The 18760-nt window shown below is 51.0% G+C and overlaps 1 protein-coding gene and 1 non-coding gene across 2 annotated transcripts; both read right to left on the bottom strand.

Annotated features, from left to right (window-relative positions):
• Positions 1-88: 88 nt before the first annotated feature.
• On the bottom strand, positions 89-17683 carry NEMF (nuclear export mediator factor). The gene is made up of 33 exons (XM_005528593.3): positions 17515-17683; positions 16364-16432; positions 15961-16063; positions 14587-14712; positions 14363-14511; positions 13913-13980; positions 12957-13043; positions 12177-12253; positions 11680-11750; positions 11511-11586; positions 10239-10301; positions 10025-10102; positions 9566-9774; positions 8953-9141; positions 8560-8623; positions 8007-8095; positions 7265-7368; positions 6866-6928; positions 6641-6753; positions 6179-6236; positions 5790-5848; positions 5236-5356; positions 4562-4844; positions 3990-4032; positions 3857-3906; positions 3164-3317; positions 2822-2899; positions 2553-2747; positions 1956-1988; positions 1205-1311; positions 1088-1131; positions 913-992; positions 89-345 (listed from the first exon to the last, which is right to left on the bottom strand). The coding sequence occupies exons 1-33, from the start codon at positions 17571-17573 to the stop codon at positions 268-270; spliced, it is 3240 nt and encodes a 1079-aa protein (XP_005528650.1). The 5' UTR covers positions 17574-17683; the 3' UTR covers positions 89-267.
• Positions 17684-18248: 565 nt separating this feature from the next.
• LOC148184055 (signal recognition particle RNA) lies at positions 18249-18548 on the bottom strand. Its single transcript, XR_015773044.1, has one exon.
• Between the last annotated feature and the right edge of the window lie 212 nt (positions 18549-18760).

The raw sequence follows: 18760 nt of genomic DNA, 5'->3' as shown, positions 1-18760 counted from the left end.
AACTGAACCGCCCCGGAGTTTTCCTGCCCCAAATTCCAGAGCCTTTGCCCAGTGGTGGGGAATGAGTGCTCAAACAGAAGCAGCAGCAGGGGAGGACATTCCTGACCAAATGCCAGCAATTTACTTCCATATTTATCTGCAATTTGTATCAGAGTCCAGCTAAACCACCAGGAATGCAGGTCCTGGGTGTTGGAATTCAGTCCTGGTAGGGCTGTGTCCGTCTGTCCCAGCCCCAGGTCTGGTTTGGAGTGAGCCCCCAGCAAGGAGTCACTTCTTCTTCACATTCTGGAGGTGAGGTGCAGACACTTTCACCTTCCCAGGAATATTTCTTGACAAATCGGTGTCCTAGGAAAGATGGAAGAGGAGCAAGTGACCACAGCAGGAAAGCAAGAAGAGCCCTGGGATGATCCCTTTCCTTGGCCCTGGCTGGGAGAGGGGGGCACAGGACACCTCCAGCCTCAACTCCCAGTGCAAGCAGCTGCCCCAGCCCCAGGAATTCCCCCTCCCAAACCCAGAGGGTTCCTTGGGAGATGCTGCTTTTGTCAGAGGAGTGACAATGCTGAAACAAAAGGCCCCAGTGCTGCCACTGAGGCTCAGTTCCTCGTGGTCCTTGCCAGCCCAGGCAGCACAGCTTTCCCAGAGAAGCTGGAAATTGTCCAAGGCCAGGCTGGACCTTGGGGCTCGGAACAGCCTGGGATAGAGGGAGGTGTCCCTGCCCATGGAGTGGGGTGGTTTTTAAGAGCCTTTCCACCCCAGACCATTGCAGGACTCTCTGACCCTCCCCAGGAGTACTGACAAACTCCACTGCTAAAAATACCCAACAGCACATTGAGTTTTGGCAGCATTTCCTCCCAAAATGGCAGCTGTGGACATTTTGTTGGTGCTTTACAGACCCTGCAGAGGAAGCCTCACCTTCACGCTGCGGAACAGGTCCTTTTCTCGTGCACTGGCTTCTTTGGACTGCATAAAATTGTGCAAGGCGATCTTGGCAGCTGGAAAAACACAGGGAAGAGTCAAACAGCCTGGAAAACCACACTGGCTTCAGCAGGCAGAGCACAGGAAAGGTTTCAGGGCTCTCAGACCATACCTTTGCCCTTCTTCTGCGTGCCTGGAGTGAGCTTGACTTTATACCTGCCCAAAGGAAAGGTTTCTGTGAATGAAACAAAGTCAGCCTGTCCCCTCCCAGGAAGGTGCTGCCACTCACTTGTAGTTGGTCATGGCTGTGTAGGGAGCACAGACGGGGACAGCAAAGAGCAGGATGTCCTCGGGGTGAGGCTGCCCAGTCAGGGAGTCCAGCAGGGCCTCGCTGTCCTACGAGACAAAAAGCTCCACTGGGAGCAGGTCCTGTGCTCAGCCCTCCCTGCAGGCTCGGGGCAGGAGGTGGGAACAGGCAGCCTTTAAGGTCCCTTCCAACCCAAACCATTCCGTGGTTCCATGAGCACTTGACTGGCATGGAATTCCCAAGGCAGGATTTGTGACTGATCCTGTTTCATCACTAAAAATCAGCAAATCCTTTGCTGGGTCTTGGTTTTGAGCCCCCCAATGGAGTTACAGGGTCACCCAAAGCTTCCCCCAGCAGACACTGTTATCTTCCTCCATTAAGGAATTTAAAGGAATTCACTTATTCCCAGCCCTGGGCAACACCCACAGGCTGTAATTACACAAAAGTAATTACAGAAAAGTTTGAAGCAATTTTATATGTAAATAAACTTCTCGACTAAAGAACCTGCACTGCTCACTGTGTCATCCTCCAGCCCAGAGCCACCAGGACAAAAACCATGGAGCCAGCTCTGGGTTTATGGAGGATGTGGAGATGAACAGGGCAGGCAGAAAAGGAGGTGAAATTTTAGAAATACAATTAAGGTTGGTTCAAACAGTCCTGGAGGACTCCCACATGCTACAGTCCCAGCAGGAACACAGCCCCCACCTCAGCACTTAGAGAACTGAGCATTTACCTCCAGTCCTGGCTGCTCCTGGTCCTGCTCCTCCTGCACACACAAACAAACAGAGGACACATCAGGGCTGCAGAAACCACAGAGCTGCTGCTTCCTCCCCTGCCCCAAACAAACTCTTTAATCAGCAGGCCCCAGAAAGCCCCATTCTCCCTGCAGAGAGAACTGAACTCGTTTCACAACCAAGGGAAGAGCAGCACTTTGCCGTGGGTGGGAGGGTGGAGTGTTTCTTTCCAACCTCTCATTTGCCTGGCACACGCCGAGCTGGGAGGAGGGAGATGAGGCTCAGAGATACCAAAGCCCAACAACAGGGTTGGGAGCTCGCTTACATCTGGCTGTGCTGGGAACAGGATGAGCACAGGGATTGCTGCAGGGCTTTGGGCTGCTCTGGGAATCTCCGTGAGCCCTGGCCACAGATACAGAGCTCTCCACAGTGCCCAAAATCCGTGAGGAGCTGCTCAGCCTCCGGGGTGAGAGAGCTACACGCAGCCAGGAAAGCCCCAGCAAGGGACAGACACATGGACAGGTGAAGACAACAGAGAGCTGCTCATCTCACCCTGTTCCTCACCTTCCCATCGTCCTGTCCATCCCACTCCTCACCTTCTCCTCCTGCAGCTCATCCAGGGCTGGCTCCTGTGCCTCATGCAGCAGAATTCCTGCTGGGAGGGTCTCCCTGCCCCCTCCAGCTGCACGACGTGGGGGTTTGGTTTTCTGCTGTTGCTTCTTTGCTGCCTCTTCTTTTGTCTTCCCCTTCTTCCCTTTTTTCCCTTTGTCCTCCCTGTTGGAGCCTGCAGACTGTGGTGACACAGGGGGTCAGGGCTGGTGGCCAGAGCCACCACAGCCCAGGGAAGGCACAACCCCCCCCTCACCCCCAGCAGCTTCATGATGAGCTCCCGGTCCTCCTCGTCCTGGTCCCTGTACTTCTCCTTCATCTTCTTCATCTTACTCTGCAGGAGGAAACACCACCAGCTTCAGAAATGACAACTTTCAGCACTTTTGCAACCACAGATGCTGACCCCACATCCTCTTTTCTTTCCCAATATCCCAAACTCTGTCAGAGCAGTTCACCAGAAACCACGGGACTGGTTCCGGTGAGCTCTGTGCTTCATCCTGAAACCACTCAAAGCACCAGGCAGCCATGGGTGTCTGGGAAATCTGGGATTTCTGTCCATATTCCCATGCCAACAGCTCAGCCCAGGGTCCCTGCCCACCTTCTGGCCCCGCTTGATGGGCTGAGGGGCTGGAGCAGCCTTGTGGCTGTTGGGAGCAGCCGTGGGTTGGGTCTCTGTCTCCGTCTCCTTCTGCTTCTCTTCAGGCAGCTCCAAGTTCTCAGAGTTGTTCTGCTGCTTCTTTTTCTTCATTTCTCTAAGGAGAACAATCACAACATCCTCATTTGTTGTGATGAGAGAGGCTGCTGCTCTCCTGACAGCATTCCCACCCTGCTTCCCTGCCACAGGGATCCAGAAGAACACTGGGAACAGCCCCTCCTCAGAAAAACCTCTCCATCCCATGAGTCAAACTGTTCCCAGCCAGCATTCCCAAAGGACAGGAGCAGCACCTCACCCTGGAAATGCAGGATGGAAAATGGGCTCCCAGCCCAGGCTGGGAGGGGATACAGAAGTGCTTGTGCCCAGGACCTGGGCAGGGAATGGGGAAGAGGAATTTGCCCAGAGCAGCTGTGGCTGCCCCTGGATCCCTGCAAGTGTCCAAGGCCAGGCTGGACAAGGCTTGGAGCATCCTGTGACAGTGCAAGGTGTCCCTGCCATGGTAGGGGGGTGGAATGAGATGGGATTTAAGGTCTAACCCTTAAACCTTTTTAAGGTCTAAACCTTGCCCTAAACCAAGACAAGGTCCTTTCCAACCCAAACCATCCTGGGATTCCCTGGAGCCCCGGTGGCTCTCACCTCCTCTCCTTGGCAGAGAGGTGCCTGCGGCCCTGGGCCCTGCTGTCGCTCTGAGGAGGGAAAGGCAGTTTAGGGCAGATCCTGGCCAGCAGATCCCACTGCTCTGGGCCACCCATCGGAGCTGGGACCTTACCAAGTTGGGCTCTTCCTCTTTGGGGATGATTTTCTGCAGGGATCTGTGGGGAGATGGAAAAGGAGCTCATCAGCAGGTGTAGGGCAGTTCACCATGGATACACCAAACTTGGGCAGCTTGGTTGCAACTTTCAGCTTTCTACAGCTTGGCAATCCCGGTTTTGGTGACTGGAAAAGGCAGGAATACTGGGATTCACTTTAGAAAACAATCTCAGCTCTGTGCCAGCTCCTCTCAGGCACACACAAACAACAGACACAGCCTGAGCACCGAGGGAGCCCCAGTGTGCAGCCTCCCAGGCACACAGCCCCACGAGCACCCACCCAATCCCTGCTCCTTGCACCCTCTAAAGAATCCCACTTCCAGGGACAACAGGGACATGAGCTCATCCCACAGCCTCGTGTAGAGCAGAGCCAGCTCAGGGCTCAGCTTCTCAGCTGTGAGCAGCCCTGAAAGGAAAACGAGGCAGCATTCCCACTGCTGAGCACAGAAAGAAGGGATGGCACCTCATCCCAGCCTTGTCCTGGCAGTGTTTTAGGAGACCCTCAGGTGCCCCCAGCTGCTGCTTCTCTCACCTCTGGGACTGAAGGTGTGACAGGTCGATTGTTGTGTCTGGATAATTCACCTCTTCCTCCTTCACCTCCCTCTTGGGCTCTGGATGTTCCTCCTCAGATTCTCCATCGTCCTCCTCGGAATCAGCCTCTGGAGCAGGAGTGTTCCCTGCTCCCTGCTCCAGCTCAGCAACACCCTCCTCACGGCTGCTCTCAGCTGTGGCTTCCACATCCTCTGGAGCTTCCACATCCTCTGGAGCTTCCTCACCCTCAGCTTTTTCCTCCTCACTGCTGCTGTCTCCTCCATCTGGGGCACACAGGGCAGGAAAACAGAAACACCAAACTGATCCATCATGCCAGGATGGTTTGGGTTGGGAGGGACCTTAAATCCCACCCAGTGCCACCCCTGCCAAGGCAGGGACACCTCCCACTGTCCCAGGCTGCTCCAAATCCCATCCAACCTGGCCTTGGGCACTTCCAGGGATCCAGGGGCAGCCACAGCTGCTCTGGGAAGCCTCTGCCAGGGCCTGCCCACCCACCCAGCCAGGAATTCCTTCCCAATATCCCATCCAGCCCTGCCCTCTGGCAGCGTGAAACCAATTCCCCTTTGTTCTATCAGTGATCCAGACTCTGGGATGGCCCAGACCCCGAAGGATCCCCCCAGCAGCACCCACAGCACCCAGTCCCTCCCTCTGTACCTAAAAGCTCCACCTCCTCAGCCACCAGCTCGCTGGCACTGCTGGAAACCGTGTCCACATCCTCGTCCTGGACTTTGACCTTCCTCTCTTCCCGGTGTCTCCAGACACAGCTTTCATCCACCTTAAAACGAGGAGCCTCTGGTGATGTTCACAGAACACCTCACTCAGCTTTTTCTTCCCTTTTTAACACTGCTTGCCATCAAATGGCAAGAAAATGAAACCAGACCCAAGCGTGCCAACCTCACAAGTCAGGGTGACACACAGAGCTGCACTTCCAGATTCCCTGAACATTTCCATGCCCCAAACAGAGCTGGGATAACAACCCTGGCACAGGCAAGAAGGTCCAGAGTCTGTTTGAAATGAAGACAGTGCTCACTGGGCTGAGATGGAAATGAAAGCAGAGGCATTATCAGCAAGAAGCCTTTTATGGGATTTGTCCCAGTGGGAAAAGAAGTAATTGGGAATACACTGATAAGCAAGATGTAGAAAATAAGACCCCTGCAGCTCAAAGCAAATTACAAAAGCCAGCAGGAGCTGCATGGGAAAAGCTGTACCTTAAACAAGAAGCTGAAGCCCATCATCAGATAGGAAGGTGGAAGAAAATTCTTTTTCCCTGAAAAACAAAGGGAGAGTCTCATGAGGAGGTTTAGCAGTCATGCTGCAGGATGTACTTCCAAAATTCATTTTTATTAGAGGCTTTAGGCTACCAAAAAATTACACTGGGGCTTATTTTATCTCTGGGATGAGAACAGGAGAGCTCAAAAGCAGCTGAGTTAATGAACTCTGCCCAGGGCTCAGCTCAAAATGCTGCTTCAGCTGCCTGGCACTCAGACTAAGCCATTCCCAACAGATTTCTGGGAGAAGAGTGGGATCTGCTGCCACTGCAGGACAGCCCAGCACCTTTGGGAAAACATCCCATTCCCACTGTTCCCTTGTGCCTCACCTCGGATCATGAAGCTCCCAGTGGTGAGATATTCTCCCGTGGGGGCAGTTTTAGACACCTAAAAGAAAACCGTGATAAACTGTAAAAGATCTCTGTGACAGAAGGCAAATGTCAGGTGACAACAGCACCAAGGGAACAATGGTTCAACAAGAGCTGAACTCCTGGGAACAGCTCTGCAGGACTCCACAGCCAAGAGATTCCTCTTCTCCTCTCCTCTCCTCTGCAGGGAATTCTCCTAAGGGATGTTCCAATCCAATCACACACTGCCAGCACTATGTTTTAGGAGTCCTGAGTAACTCAGGAAATAAAGCCAGGATACACTCAGGAGCATTCAGGGAATAAAACCACCACGAGTTTGGTGTGATCTCACACACAAATTTGATCCACACTCATCAGCTCCTGCCTGTGGTCACATCCCAATTCCTGGGATGCTGTGCTGGAAAGCTCCTGCCTGATGCTCACCTGGCTGTGGGAGACCCACCAGGCGCTGGTGACCACACGGGCGTCCCAGGCAGCGCTGTAGCACAGGGCCATGGTCCCGGCCTCCGTCAGTGTCCGCGGTGGGATGGGCTCACCTGGGAACACCCATTCCATTAAATCCTGCCCTAATCCAGCCTGGGAGCTTCCCAGGAAGGACTGATTCCCATCCCAAGGGAAGGCACTGCCAGCTCAGGGCCCCACAGGTACCTGAGGGGTTCTTGATCACGCAGCTGGTGGCTCCGTGCAGATCCGCGTGCACGTAGATGTCCCCTGGGAAACAGGAGGCTGCAGTCAGATCCACACATCCCTGGAGCCAGGGAATTCTCCAGTGTTAGGTGGAAATGCCTGGTCTGGCTGCAAGGGGCAGGGTGGGGACACAGGAGCCTTTCAGTCCATCCTTGTCACAGGGAGAATCAGCTCCTCCGCTCCTGAGGGGAGCCCCTCCGAGCTGTTCTCACCCCACGGCACCAGAGGAACTCCCATCACCAAAATTCCCTTTGAGCCAGGGCCCAGCTCAAGGACAAAGCAGAGAGACCTTCCCAAGTCACTCCTGGACATTCACAGGACTGGGAAAGAGGAAATCACACCTCCCCTCCTTGGGCTCACCTGGTTTGAGGTAGCGCTTCACAATCAGCTCGTTCTGCTGCTGATCCCTGCCAGCAATCACCAGGTAATTCTCAGAGCTGATGAACCACAGGAACTTCTCAAACCTGCCAAATTCCAGCAAATCCAGGGTGTGAGAAACACCTGGAACTAACAGGACACTGCACAGGTGGTTTTGGATACCAAACTCAGAATATCCATCTCACATCTACAATTTATGACACTGGAAATATTTTTACTTCCATCCACAGGCTGGGATGTAAAAGCAAGGCATGGGACAACTACAGCATCACTGGCAGTGAGATCTGGAGATGGAACAGAAGTACCACCACCAAAGTCCTCCTATTTACTTTTCTTTTAATATTTCAGCCTAATTTAATCACCTAATTTAATAATTAGGCGATTAAAAGCTCTGAGGTTTAATTTCATTTGTTTGTTGTTTTTTAAAGCACAGAAGCACAGAATGGGTTGGAAGGGACCTTAAAGCTCATCCAGTCCCACTGGACCACACCTTCCACTATCCCAGGTTGCTCCAAGCCTGGCCTTGGACACTTGCAGGGATCCAGGGGCAGCCACAGCTGCTATCCCTGGGAACCATTCTGGGATTCTCTGACTTTGTGAAGCACCTTTAAGGAGATTCTACCCAAAGTGCAGTGCTCAGAAATCCTAAATAGCTCCACTCCTACTCCAGGGAAAATTCGTCCTGCCACAGGACATGAGAGAAGGACAATGGAGCTGTACTTGCCAATAGACCTTTCTGGCTTTCTGGATGGTGGTGACTGTCTGAACTTCCCTCAGGGTTTGCTTCGTCTTCTTCTCAGCTGATTTAAAAGCCTGTTTGGACAGAAAGCACCGTCAGCATCCAGCAGGAATCACGGAATTCCCGACTGAACACTGGGAAAGTTGGTAGGGAATGGCTCTGGGCTTGATGACAGGCTCCAGCCAGCCCCGCCCCTGTGAGACAGCTGCTCTTACAACTCCACCCTGCAGAGCTGCTCCCTGAAATGGGCAGCTCTCAGATTGGAGGGATTACCACTAATTTTCCACTCCAAGTCCTGGTCTGTCAGAATTTCCACCTGTTCTGAGTATTCCCAATGCCACTGGTGGAAGAGAAGGATCCATCAGGGATCTGCAATCCTCTACTGAGCTCAAAATGTCAAGAATGAAACAACCCTGGGTGACTGTTTTGCCCTTTTGTGTTTTGTTAGGGCTGCTCAGATCAGGTCACGATTTCCCCCTGAGCAGTGGCAGGGATTTTCCTTTTAAATATCTTCTAAAATCCAAGGAAAAAAAAATACCTTTTCTGCAGCTTCCACTGTTTTCTGAGTTTTCTTGGCTGCGTGTCTTTTGTGATCGTAGTACCTGTGAAACACAAGTGTTTGTCCCTGAAATCCCAGCAGATCCATCCCTTTATCCTTGTCCCACTTATCCCAGGCTTCTGCATTTTGTTCCGTGGGCAGACCTGGACTCCAAATTCAATCAGTGTGACAGGCACAGAGCAGCTGCTCTGCACCAGGGGACCAAGGAAATTCCCATCCCAGAGCTCAGGACAAGCTGACATTTCAATTTTTAACTCTGACTTTTAACAAGATATCCCAAAACCCTTCCTCCTGCAGTATTATCACCAACAACTGCACACCCAGAGAAATTCCTCCTACAAAAACACACATTTACTGAAAAAAAAATCTTACTTTTTGGCATTGGCATAGGCAGACAAATTAAGATCAACATCAACCAATAAGGGTTTGTTTTTCTGAGGTTTCTTCAACTGTTTGGTTTTATTCTTTTTCTTTTTTCCTTTTGGTTCTTCTGTTTCTTCCTTCTCTACATCAGCATCATCCTCCTCCTCCTCTTCCTCTTCAGATAACACGTAGGGGTTCCTAAAAACACACAACATCATGAGATTAAGATGAAAATAACTGGTTAATTTTTAATCCTTGCTGCAAAGTGGTCTTAATTTAATTCTCTCAGAAGTTTGGGAATGGCCTAAGGAGCCTCTGAACCCTTCACTCTGTGCAGACACAGGAAGCCCTGGAATGCTTCATGTGCCAACCATTTTTTGTCAGTCAGATTTGGGAGGAAAAAAGAAAACAAAAGCAGAAGACAAAGAGCCCAGTTCTCCCAAGCCAAGGAAGTGACTAAAAACAAGTTTATTCTATAAACTGACATTTCTGAAACGGAGGTTAACTAAAAATCCACGCATTAACTCTGCCACGTCCCAGCTTTTATATCACAACTTGTGGGTATAAAAAAAGCTATTTTGGGGTATTTTTTGATCTCTAAGCTCCTGCTGCAGGCACTCACCTCAGCAGCATGGTGATGTGGTTTGTCTGCAGCTTTAACTCTTTGATTGCCGTGGCCACGGGGTCCCCCTGGGCCTGGGCCTCTTTGACGATGGCGCCGATCTCGGTCCAGTCGATCTGGTTGGCCAAGGCGCTCCGGACCACCTGGATGGCTCTGTCCACCACCTCCAGGTTCATCTCTATCAGCTCTCCCTTCAGCTTATCAGCTTCCTTGGGGAAAGGAGGAGCTTGCAGCCACTGCAGCTAAGCATGTGCTCAGCAAGGGTTTTTTTTAAAAAAATGGAAGCAGTGGTGAAGAAATCCAAGAACGGATCCCAACTCCAGTGCTGCCAATCCCTGGAAGTGTTCCAGGCCAGGATGGAGCTACCTGGATTCCCATGGATTCCCTCCCAACCAAACCATCCCATGGTGCTGTGATTATGCATTTTTTTTTTAAATTAAAACCCAAAATCTGTCTTACCTGAGCCTGCTGAAGAGCTTCCAGTCTGTGCTCATGGTCCCTACGGACATTTTCAAGTTTCTTCAATGCTTGTTTTTCCTTTTAAATACAAGATGGCCAAAAAAGAAATAGAAATATAAATCCAAATGGCATCAGGTAATCACTGCAAGAAGCAAGAGAAGCCTCTGGAAATCTGGGAGCAGTCCCAGCTGCCCAGGCCTGGATCAGGACCCACCTGCTGCAAGGCCTTCAGATCAATCTTCTGCCCCTCCAGCTTGGAGTAGAACTCATCTGTGGCCTGCAGGAGAGAACTGGGTTGGAGAATCCCCAGGCCTGACTCAAAGCAGGCAGAGTCAGCACTAGAAGAGGTGCCAGAGGCTGAAACAACCTCCAGGAGCTTTCTCCATTTCCCTTCCCGTGGGATGAGTCCAGCAGGACACTCAGGGCTGTGTCTCACCGCAAACACAGATGAAAAAGCAATGGCTCACCTTTTTTTGCTAAGAAATGATGGAAAAGAAACTGCTTTGGTTCAGATTAAAGGGTTGCAAAGCCAGATGTGCCTGGCCCGAGCTCCTGCTGCTTCACTGGGTCACTTAGAAAACACAAAGACCCAGAATGCCTAAGAACAGCTCCTGGTGTCCCAGCTGTGCTTAAAGCACGAGGTGAGGAAACTTCGGGGCTGTTCAGATCATCAGAGCAACTTTGGACAAGGGATGGAGGGACAGGACACAGGGAATGGCTTCCCACTGCCACAGGGCAGGGATGGATGGGAGACTGGGAAGGAATTCCTGGCTGAGAGGGTGAGGAAGGCCTGGAATGGAATTCCCAGAGCAGCTGTGGCTGCCCCTGGATCCCTGGCAGCATCCAAGGCCAGGCTGGATGGGGTTGGAGCAGCCTGGGATAGGGGAAGGAGGAGGAATGACACGAGGTGGAATGGGATGGGATTTGAGCCCCTTCCAGCCCAAACCAGTCTGGGACTCTGTGATCAGTGAAGGAGATGACAGAAACTCAGGCAGGAATCAGGGCAGGAGCGTGGAGTGGGAATTCTGGAGCTCAAGGTCAGGAACAAGAGGCAATGAATGACTCCAGAGGTTCATGAGGTGAGGAGCAGAAAGGACAATGCCCAAGGAAACACCAAAGAAGAGGCTTGAGGCTTTCAGAGCAGTAACAGGGGAAGTGTAAATGCGATTGTGTCCCAACTGTTAACTCCAGAGACAACTCAGCTCCAGCTCTCCAGAACAAAACATTTGGGATCCTCTGATTGCAAACTTGCACCTCCCTCACAGGTTCCACACTCCAGGATCTGAGCTCAGGAGCCAGCACTGCCCAGCTGCAGCCTCAAAGTCCTGTCTGAGCTGGTCTTTTCTCATCAAGCATTCATCCATAAATGAATCATCCTTTCCAAAGTCTCTGCTTTCATTAACAAGCCCTGATCTGTGTTTTAATTACTCTTTGTAGCAGCAGTCAATTCAAGCACTTAAGTACAGCATCAGCAAAAGCACTGTACCTTATTGAATGAGTCAAATTCCAAGTAGGGACATTTTGAATGTTGAGAAAACAAGAAAGGATGAAACTCCTCATATCTGTAAAATACACATTTGATATTATCACCTGAAAACTAATTTCTGCTATGCAGACTAGTAGAAAAAAAGGGAAGAAATACTTCAGATATTTACGTGTAGATGTCTTCTGCTGGTTTATCTGGTTCCAGACTTGGCTTTTTCTCCCTTTTCTGGATAACATAACCCTGAAAGAATACAAAAATAGCATTTGTCTGTGGAAAGGCTTAGGTATCATCAATAAATAATTCCAGCAGGGAACCTTGTGCCTGACCCACTGCCTTGTCTTGACTCCAATTTCTTCTGGAAAAAGAAGAGAACTTCTTCCAACCCTCAGGATTATCCCATAAATGCAGAGTTCATGTGCAGAATTTATTACAGAACCTATTAAAACCCAAGTGCAAATCTCCCAGGATTTATACAATCTGCCTGTGCATTATTTAATTGCTGCCCAGCCTGTGGAAAGAAGCAATTTTTATTCCACCTCAGCAGCACCTGAGAGCCAGGAATAAAATCCACAGCTGGGAACAGCAGGAATTGCACATCCTGAGGAATTCCTGCTTGTCATTTTAACTCTGCAATTCCAAATAATTGATAACCCACCCCAGACCCACCTTTCCACTGAAGTTGTCAGTGAGGGCCATGTATTCCTCTGCTTTCTCTAGAGCTGAAAGAACCTTTTCAAGGTTTTCTGAAGAGAAAACAGCAGAAATATTTCATCCCTGGTGCTTCACTCCAGCAATTATTGCTCACTTTGAACAGGAGACTAAGTTTACATCTGGGAAATTTTTAATATGAAAATCTATTTAGATGCTTTTAGCATATAATTATTCAAGTTTCAGAAGGAAGGAAAGACCCCACAAACACCAGGACTTCATGAAACTAAAGCTGCTGAGCACAAATCATGTGAGAAGTTATTTTTTTACAGCACCACAATGCAGCAGGAAGGAAAAAATCCTCTGGATTTATGGCAAATATAAAGCACAAGAGGAAAATAAGACTGCAGGATTAAATAAGAATGATTTTATTACCCAAATCTTTAATTTCCCAATAAATGTAAAGCTGCTACTTTAGCAAATCCCCAGTGTTTGCTACAAACATTTGGATGTTAATTCTTCTTGTCAAACACCCTTTGCACAACCAGAACTCACCTCATGGGTGAGGTGCTATCTCACTCTAAAACCATTTAGACTACAGGAACAATCTGATATTTTATCTCCAATTTATGCAATAATCAAGAGTTTTAATGCAAACAAGGCTGGTTGCCAAGCTAAAAACATTAAAAATAAAACCACATGGTGACAACCACAGGTTTAGTCATCAATTTGGGAAAAAAACCACTACACAGATATAAAAATCCCCTCATTTGTGGCCCAGCCTTTAAAATATTACACCTTTTTTTTCCAGATGTTGATCTATTTTGACAGCTCCAGAAAATCCAGCTTCTATAAGGCAGTGCTCAATGAGTGTGGCCCCATAAGCTGTTAAAAAAAAAAGAAATAAAGAAGCATCATCTGCAGAAAATATTCACAATATGCATTAAAAAAAATAAGTTTGGACACAAGAGTGTGAGAAGAGTGAGAAGTGCCAAAAATCAGGGAAGGGGCAGGAGGAGAGGGTGAGAAACAACCAAAATTCCCACAAAGGGAAAAAATTGTGGGGATTTTAGAGTGGAGCAGCTGTGCCTGGTAATGGGATCAGTAACACCACGTGAGGTCGAGGTTTCCTATGTGACAGGATCAGAAATACCAAATTCCAGCATGGATCCAGCAAAACTGGGATCAATCATTACAATTATTACAACAATCATTAGCAATTACACAGTAATATTATGATGATAGCAATTATTTAGGGTGGAGAAAGAAAGGGAAAAGGGTGGTGAAAAGGAGAATCAGGAGATGGGGAAAGTAATGCTTAGGTGTGATTGGAGCTGTTCAGGAAATTCTCTGCTCCAGCAGCGTTGCCAGGTCAGGAGGAAAACCCAGCTTGTTCTGATGACCTCACACAAGACAAATTTGGTTCTGTGCTCAGGAAAATCTGACTTTACACCTACAGCTCCTATTTGGTACCAGGATGGTGCAAAATGCCCCAAGGCAGAGCTGCAGCAGAGCCACTGCCAGGCTCAGCTCTGTGCAGATGCCTTGGAATCAATAAATCCCCATTTCCCAAGGCAGCCTGGGCTAGAAGAAGGTGTCCATGCCCATGGCAGGGATGGAATGAGATGAGCTTTAAGGTCCCCTCCAATCCAAACCACTCCAGGCTTCTGTGAGAAGTTATCCAAATTTTCCAGCATGACATAACACACATTGAGTGACCTCATTTCATCTTCTAACAAAGCCCAATTACTTACGAAGGAGTGGGTTAAGAACCCTCTTCAGCTGTTCCCCTTTGGGTGCATTTGATACGATTTCAGTTAACCTGCAGGAGAAAATGGAGAGTTGCAATCCCAAAGAATCATGTGTTTTAAAACAACACTGCATTGCTTAGAAGCTACAAAACATTTCCAGCCTTAAAAAATGAAACTGAAACTGGCCTGTAATATGTGAGGAACCACACAAAGATTCTCACAGATCTGAGGAATTCGGGTTTATCCCAATAAATCCACCATTTATGAGCTCTGAAATTGAAATTACCTGTCCAGGGTTGGCAGAGACACAGGAAATTTTGCACTGCCCACAATAAATTCACCAGTTTATAAGCTCTGAAATTGAAATTACCTGTCCAGGGTTGGCAGAGGCACAGGAACTTTTGCACTGCCCACAACAAATACACTGTTTATGAGCTCTGAAATTGAAATTACCTGTCCAGGGTTGGCAGAGGCACAGGAACTTTTGCACTGTCCACCGGGTACCGCTCCCGGACCGCAAACCTGACGTCGTCTGCCTCGTCCGTGCGGAACCTCAGGATGTTGAGGATGAGGTACTCGTGGTCGGTGAGGACGACGTTCCCCTGGGAGCACAGGGACCCTCAGCGAGGCCAGCCCGGTGTCCCTGCCCCGGGGGACACTGCAGGAGCCTCCCTCACCCTGTCATAGAGCTCCAGGATCAGGTGGTAGGCGGCCTGCTCGCTGCCGAACTGCAGGTCCACGATGCGGTCGATGCCCAGCTGGCTGACGCTCACCAACCTCCGCGTCTTCAAATGCTTCCGGCACTGCGGGACACGCCTCCAGTTTGAGCCTCTCCATTTTTCAGATGGCTGCTGCTTTAGTGAGTAACTCTAAAATTCCTGTCAGCTACTGCTCTCCTGATTTATCCAGACAAAACAATTCCTCTCTAGGCCTGGGACTCAAGGACACTTCACTGGCTTGGGCCCTCAAAAATGTAAACAACAGTGAATTAATTAGAGGGGCAAACCTGGAGTAAGTGACTTCATTACCTGGAATTGTAATTGGACAATTAAGCTCTGGTATGCAAATAGACCAAGTTTTATCTGTCAAAAAACCTCGTGTTGTTGTCCCACCTGGGTGTAGTCCCTGCGAGGCTCCTGCACTGCCCAAGGTGTTCCCTTTGAGGGCCTTTCCATAAATCCCTACTTTTACCCTTTAACTCTGTCTGGCCTCTGTTCTGGGTAGTCTGTGCAAGCATCAGGGGGGTGGGAAAAATGTCTGGAAAACATCTGGAAACATCTGGGAATGGCTTGGCTATAGAGCCCTCCTGCAGCACCAACCACTTCCTATTTAACTCAAATATCACAGGAGTAAAAACGTTGGTGCTCACCAAAGTAACACCGTCATTTTTATAATTAGAAATATAATTGAACCCAATTCTTAACACTTAGACATTTTTTTCCATGTTGTTTGTTTAGCTCAAGGGAGCAGCTGGTTCAAATCCTAAGAGTTTCCTTTGTAAAGAGAACTGGGATTATCCCTGTATCCATGTCTGCCGTGGAAAACCATCCCAGAGAATCTCCGCTGAGACATTTCTGGCTGCACACAGATCCATGGGAGCCATCCCAGGCTGTATCCCCATGGATCTACCCATGGATGCACCTGCAGCAGCCCAGCCTAAGAGCCTGGAGCAAGGCCTGAACCACCAGAGCTCAGCAGAACAGAGGACTCTGTACCACAGGGTGCTGCATCCAGCAACTGAAAATTCACACAATCCAACTGGAATGACAAGGATTTTGCTGGAGCAACATTCCAGAAGGTCTGGGAGATCCAGAAGACATCCAGGTGATCAGCAGTAGTTTTTATAAATTTAAATATTCACTGTTTCAGGCACTGAACATCACTGATGTGACCCCAAGCCCGCGTTTGCTCTCCCCTTGTCTTCAGCCACCTGCTGGATAAGGATTCACCAGGATAACCCTTCCCTATTTTCTTGCCTCCAAGGACAGAACATGAACATTCCTTCCTGATACCCAGACACTTTATTAAAAAACAAACTCTGGTGAGTTTACCTTCATGGCAAAGCTTGATGGCATCATGTTCTTTGGCCACTCAAACTCTGTCAGGTGGATGCGGATCCCGGATTCCAGCAGCAGCGTGGCCTTGCAGTCTGGCCTGGGGGCAAAACAAAGGAGCTGCACCCCAAAATCCCCAGGGATCCCTTCCATGTGAGGATATTCTGGGATTCCACATGGCACAGGAGCAGCCACCCTACCACCCACCGGTTTGCAGAGTGGCTCCCTCCCCATATCCCATTTCCTAAGAACTTTTTTGGTAAAAATTACTGCATTTTACTAAAAAACAGCAGAATTTAATTGAAAACAAGTCAGAAATTACTGCAGACAATTTAAAAAAATCTAGTTTTTACACAGCATTTTAAAAGAATTTTTAAATAAAGTTGTTTAAAGCTCTTACTTTTGCAGGCGAATGAGATAGGTCTTGTTATCCACATCATAAACATTGTTCACTCTCATCCCCAACAAGCTGCCAAAAGGAAAACAAGGAATGCTTTGGAGAATCCAAAACACAACTGGCTGGGAAGATCCCAGTGGCAATGAAAATACACGGAAGGGCAAGTTATGATAAATTACCAAGGAGTACCCAAAAGGGCAGCAAAGGGAGATTAATGAAACAAGATGAAAGCAACAACCATGGAGAGATGGAGAAACTGCTCTTAAAACACAGCAATGAAGAGAGGGAGAAAATGAGATGGAGACATTTATATTAATGGATAAAATGCAGAAAGCTGCCAGTTCCTGCTCTTCTTTGTGGCAGGGATGCAGAATGTACTGGTTGTACTGGTTATACTGGGGCTCCTCTGCCAGCACAGGGCACCAGTGATCCCAGTAAGGGCACTGAACTGTCCCGAGGGTGTCAGTCTTTCCCTTCAGAGTGGGGCTGCACATGCAGAGCACCCTGGACACCAGGAATGTGTCAGAGCTCCGCAGGGATGAGAGGAGCTTCCCAAATGGAAAACTGGGAATGTTCACCTGGAGAGGGGAAGGCTCCAGGGAGAGCTCAGAGCCCCTTCCAGGCCTAAAGGGGCTCCAGGAGAGCTGGAGAGGGACTGGGGACAAGGGATGGAGGGACAGGACACAGGGAATGGCTCCCAGCACCAGAGGGCAGGGATGGATGGGAGATTGGGAATTGGGAATTGCTGGCTGGGCTGGAATTGCCAGAGCAGCTGTGGCTGCCCCTGGATCCCTGTGAGTGTCCAAGGCCAGGCTGGACAGGGCTCGGAGCAGCCTGGGACAGTGGAAGCTGTCCCTGACATGGCAGGGGTGCGATGGGATGTTCAGAGGGCCTGAGGGGGTTCTGCAGAGCCCAGGCAGGGCAGTGCTGAGGGGCAGAGCTGGGAGAGCAGGACACGATGGAGGAGCAGAGCCCGCACAGCCCTGAGCCTACGGCGGGGCGGGGAAGCCGAGCCAGGACCAGGACCACGGCCAGGAGGAGCGGGGACACAACCAGAACCAGAACCAGGACAAGCAGCAGGAGCAGCGGCAGGACCAGGACCCACCGGGCCGGGCCGCGCTCCCCGGGGCCGCACGGGCGGGGAGTGCCGGTACCTCTGCCGCAGCTCGGCGAGCACCGCGCGGATATCGACGGTGCTGAAGCGGGACTTCATGGCGCCGGTACCGCCCGCCGAGACCGGCAGGGATCCCGGCCCTTCACAGCTCCGGGCCCCTCACAGCTCCCGGTCCCTCACAGCTCCCGGCGCTCCGCGGCCGCCCCGCGCCTGCGCCCACGGGCGCTACGGGTCGCGCCCGGCGCCAATCCCCGGCGCTCCGCGGCCGCTCATGGGCCGAGCCGGGCACTGCGATGCCGCGCGCGACCGACAGGAGGCGCTGTGAGCGCGGGAACTGTGAGGGGGCGAGCGGCGAGCGGGACCCAGGGGTGACAAAAAACGTCCGGGGGTGACAAAAAAGGGCCCGTGTATGACCAAAGGGCCCCGGGAGAGGGTGGCAAAAGGGGGACAAAAAGGGGCGCGAGAGGGTCCCGTGTGTGACAAAGGGATCCCGTGTGTCTCTGTGTTGAGCAGGGCAGAGGAGGCCGCGTGTGTCCGTGTCGGGCAGCAGAGGGATCCCGCGGGACCCCTTGGATCCGTGTGTTGTGGAGATGTGTGATTTGAGGTGAGATTTGTGTGTGAGGTTTGCTGGGCGCTGTGCATTGAGTAACTGAGCGGCGCGGGGTGCGGTGCGGTGTTGGGGCAGTAGGAGGCGGTGTTTGCGCGTGTTGGGGTCGGGGCGAAAAGGGGGATTTGTGCGGATGAGCGTGGATTTGGGGTGCGCTGGGGCAAAAGGGGAGCCCGCGTGTCTCTGTGTTGCCCAGGCTACGCTGGCGTGGCTATTCACAGGCGCGATCCCGCTACTGACCGCCACGGGAGCTTTGACCTGCTCCGTCTCCGACCTGGGCCGGTTCACCCCTCCTTAGTCAACCTGGTGTCCCGCAGCTCCCCGCGGGTCACCATATTGATGGCGGCCTTAGCTTGGACGCCCGCTCGGCACAGCGCACGGCAGCCCAGAACTCCTGGGCTCAAGCGATCCGTCGGGCTCAGCCTCCCCGGCAGCTGGGACTACAGGCGCGCGCCACCGCGCCCGGCGCTGCCTGCCCGCTCCGCCGGCGATACGGTTTGTGCGGAGCCGCCCCCGGCCCGCCTCCCGCTGCTCCTGATCCTCCCCCTGATCCTCCCCCTGCTCCTCCTCTCCTTTTCCTCCTCTTCCACAGTCTCTCCTCTGCTTTCTCCTCCTCGTCTTCTTCCTCCTTCTTTTCCTTTGTCCTTTCCCCCCTTCTCTTCCCTGCCCCTTTCCCCTT

Source organism: Pseudopodoces humilis, chromosome 7, assembly GCF_049639895.1.
Source record: "Pseudopodoces humilis isolate 2021_Gansu_Grassland_sample_001 chromosome 7, ASM4963989v1, whole genome shotgun sequence".
Taxonomy (NCBI): domain Eukaryota; kingdom Metazoa; phylum Chordata; class Aves; order Passeriformes; family Paridae; genus Pseudopodoces; species Pseudopodoces humilis.
This window is presented reverse-complemented; position numbering and strand designations above follow the sequence as displayed.

What these genes read in the sequence shown, in the direction of transcription:
- NEMF (XM_005528593.3), bottom strand. Translation starts at nt 17,573, where the DNA reads ATGAAGTCCCGCTTCAGCACCGTCGATATCCGCGCGGTGCTCGCCGAG. An exon ending in CCTCTGCCAACCCTGGACAG is followed by an intron (nt 13,981 to 14,362) that starts GTAATTTCAATT and finishes TTTCTCCTGCAG; the next exon opens with GTTAACTGAAATCGTATCAA. An exon ending in CAGTGGAAGCTGCAGAAAAG is followed by an intron (nt 8,096 to 8,559) that starts GTATTTTTTTTT and finishes CTGTCCAAACAG; the next exon opens with GCTTTTAAATCAGCTGAGAA.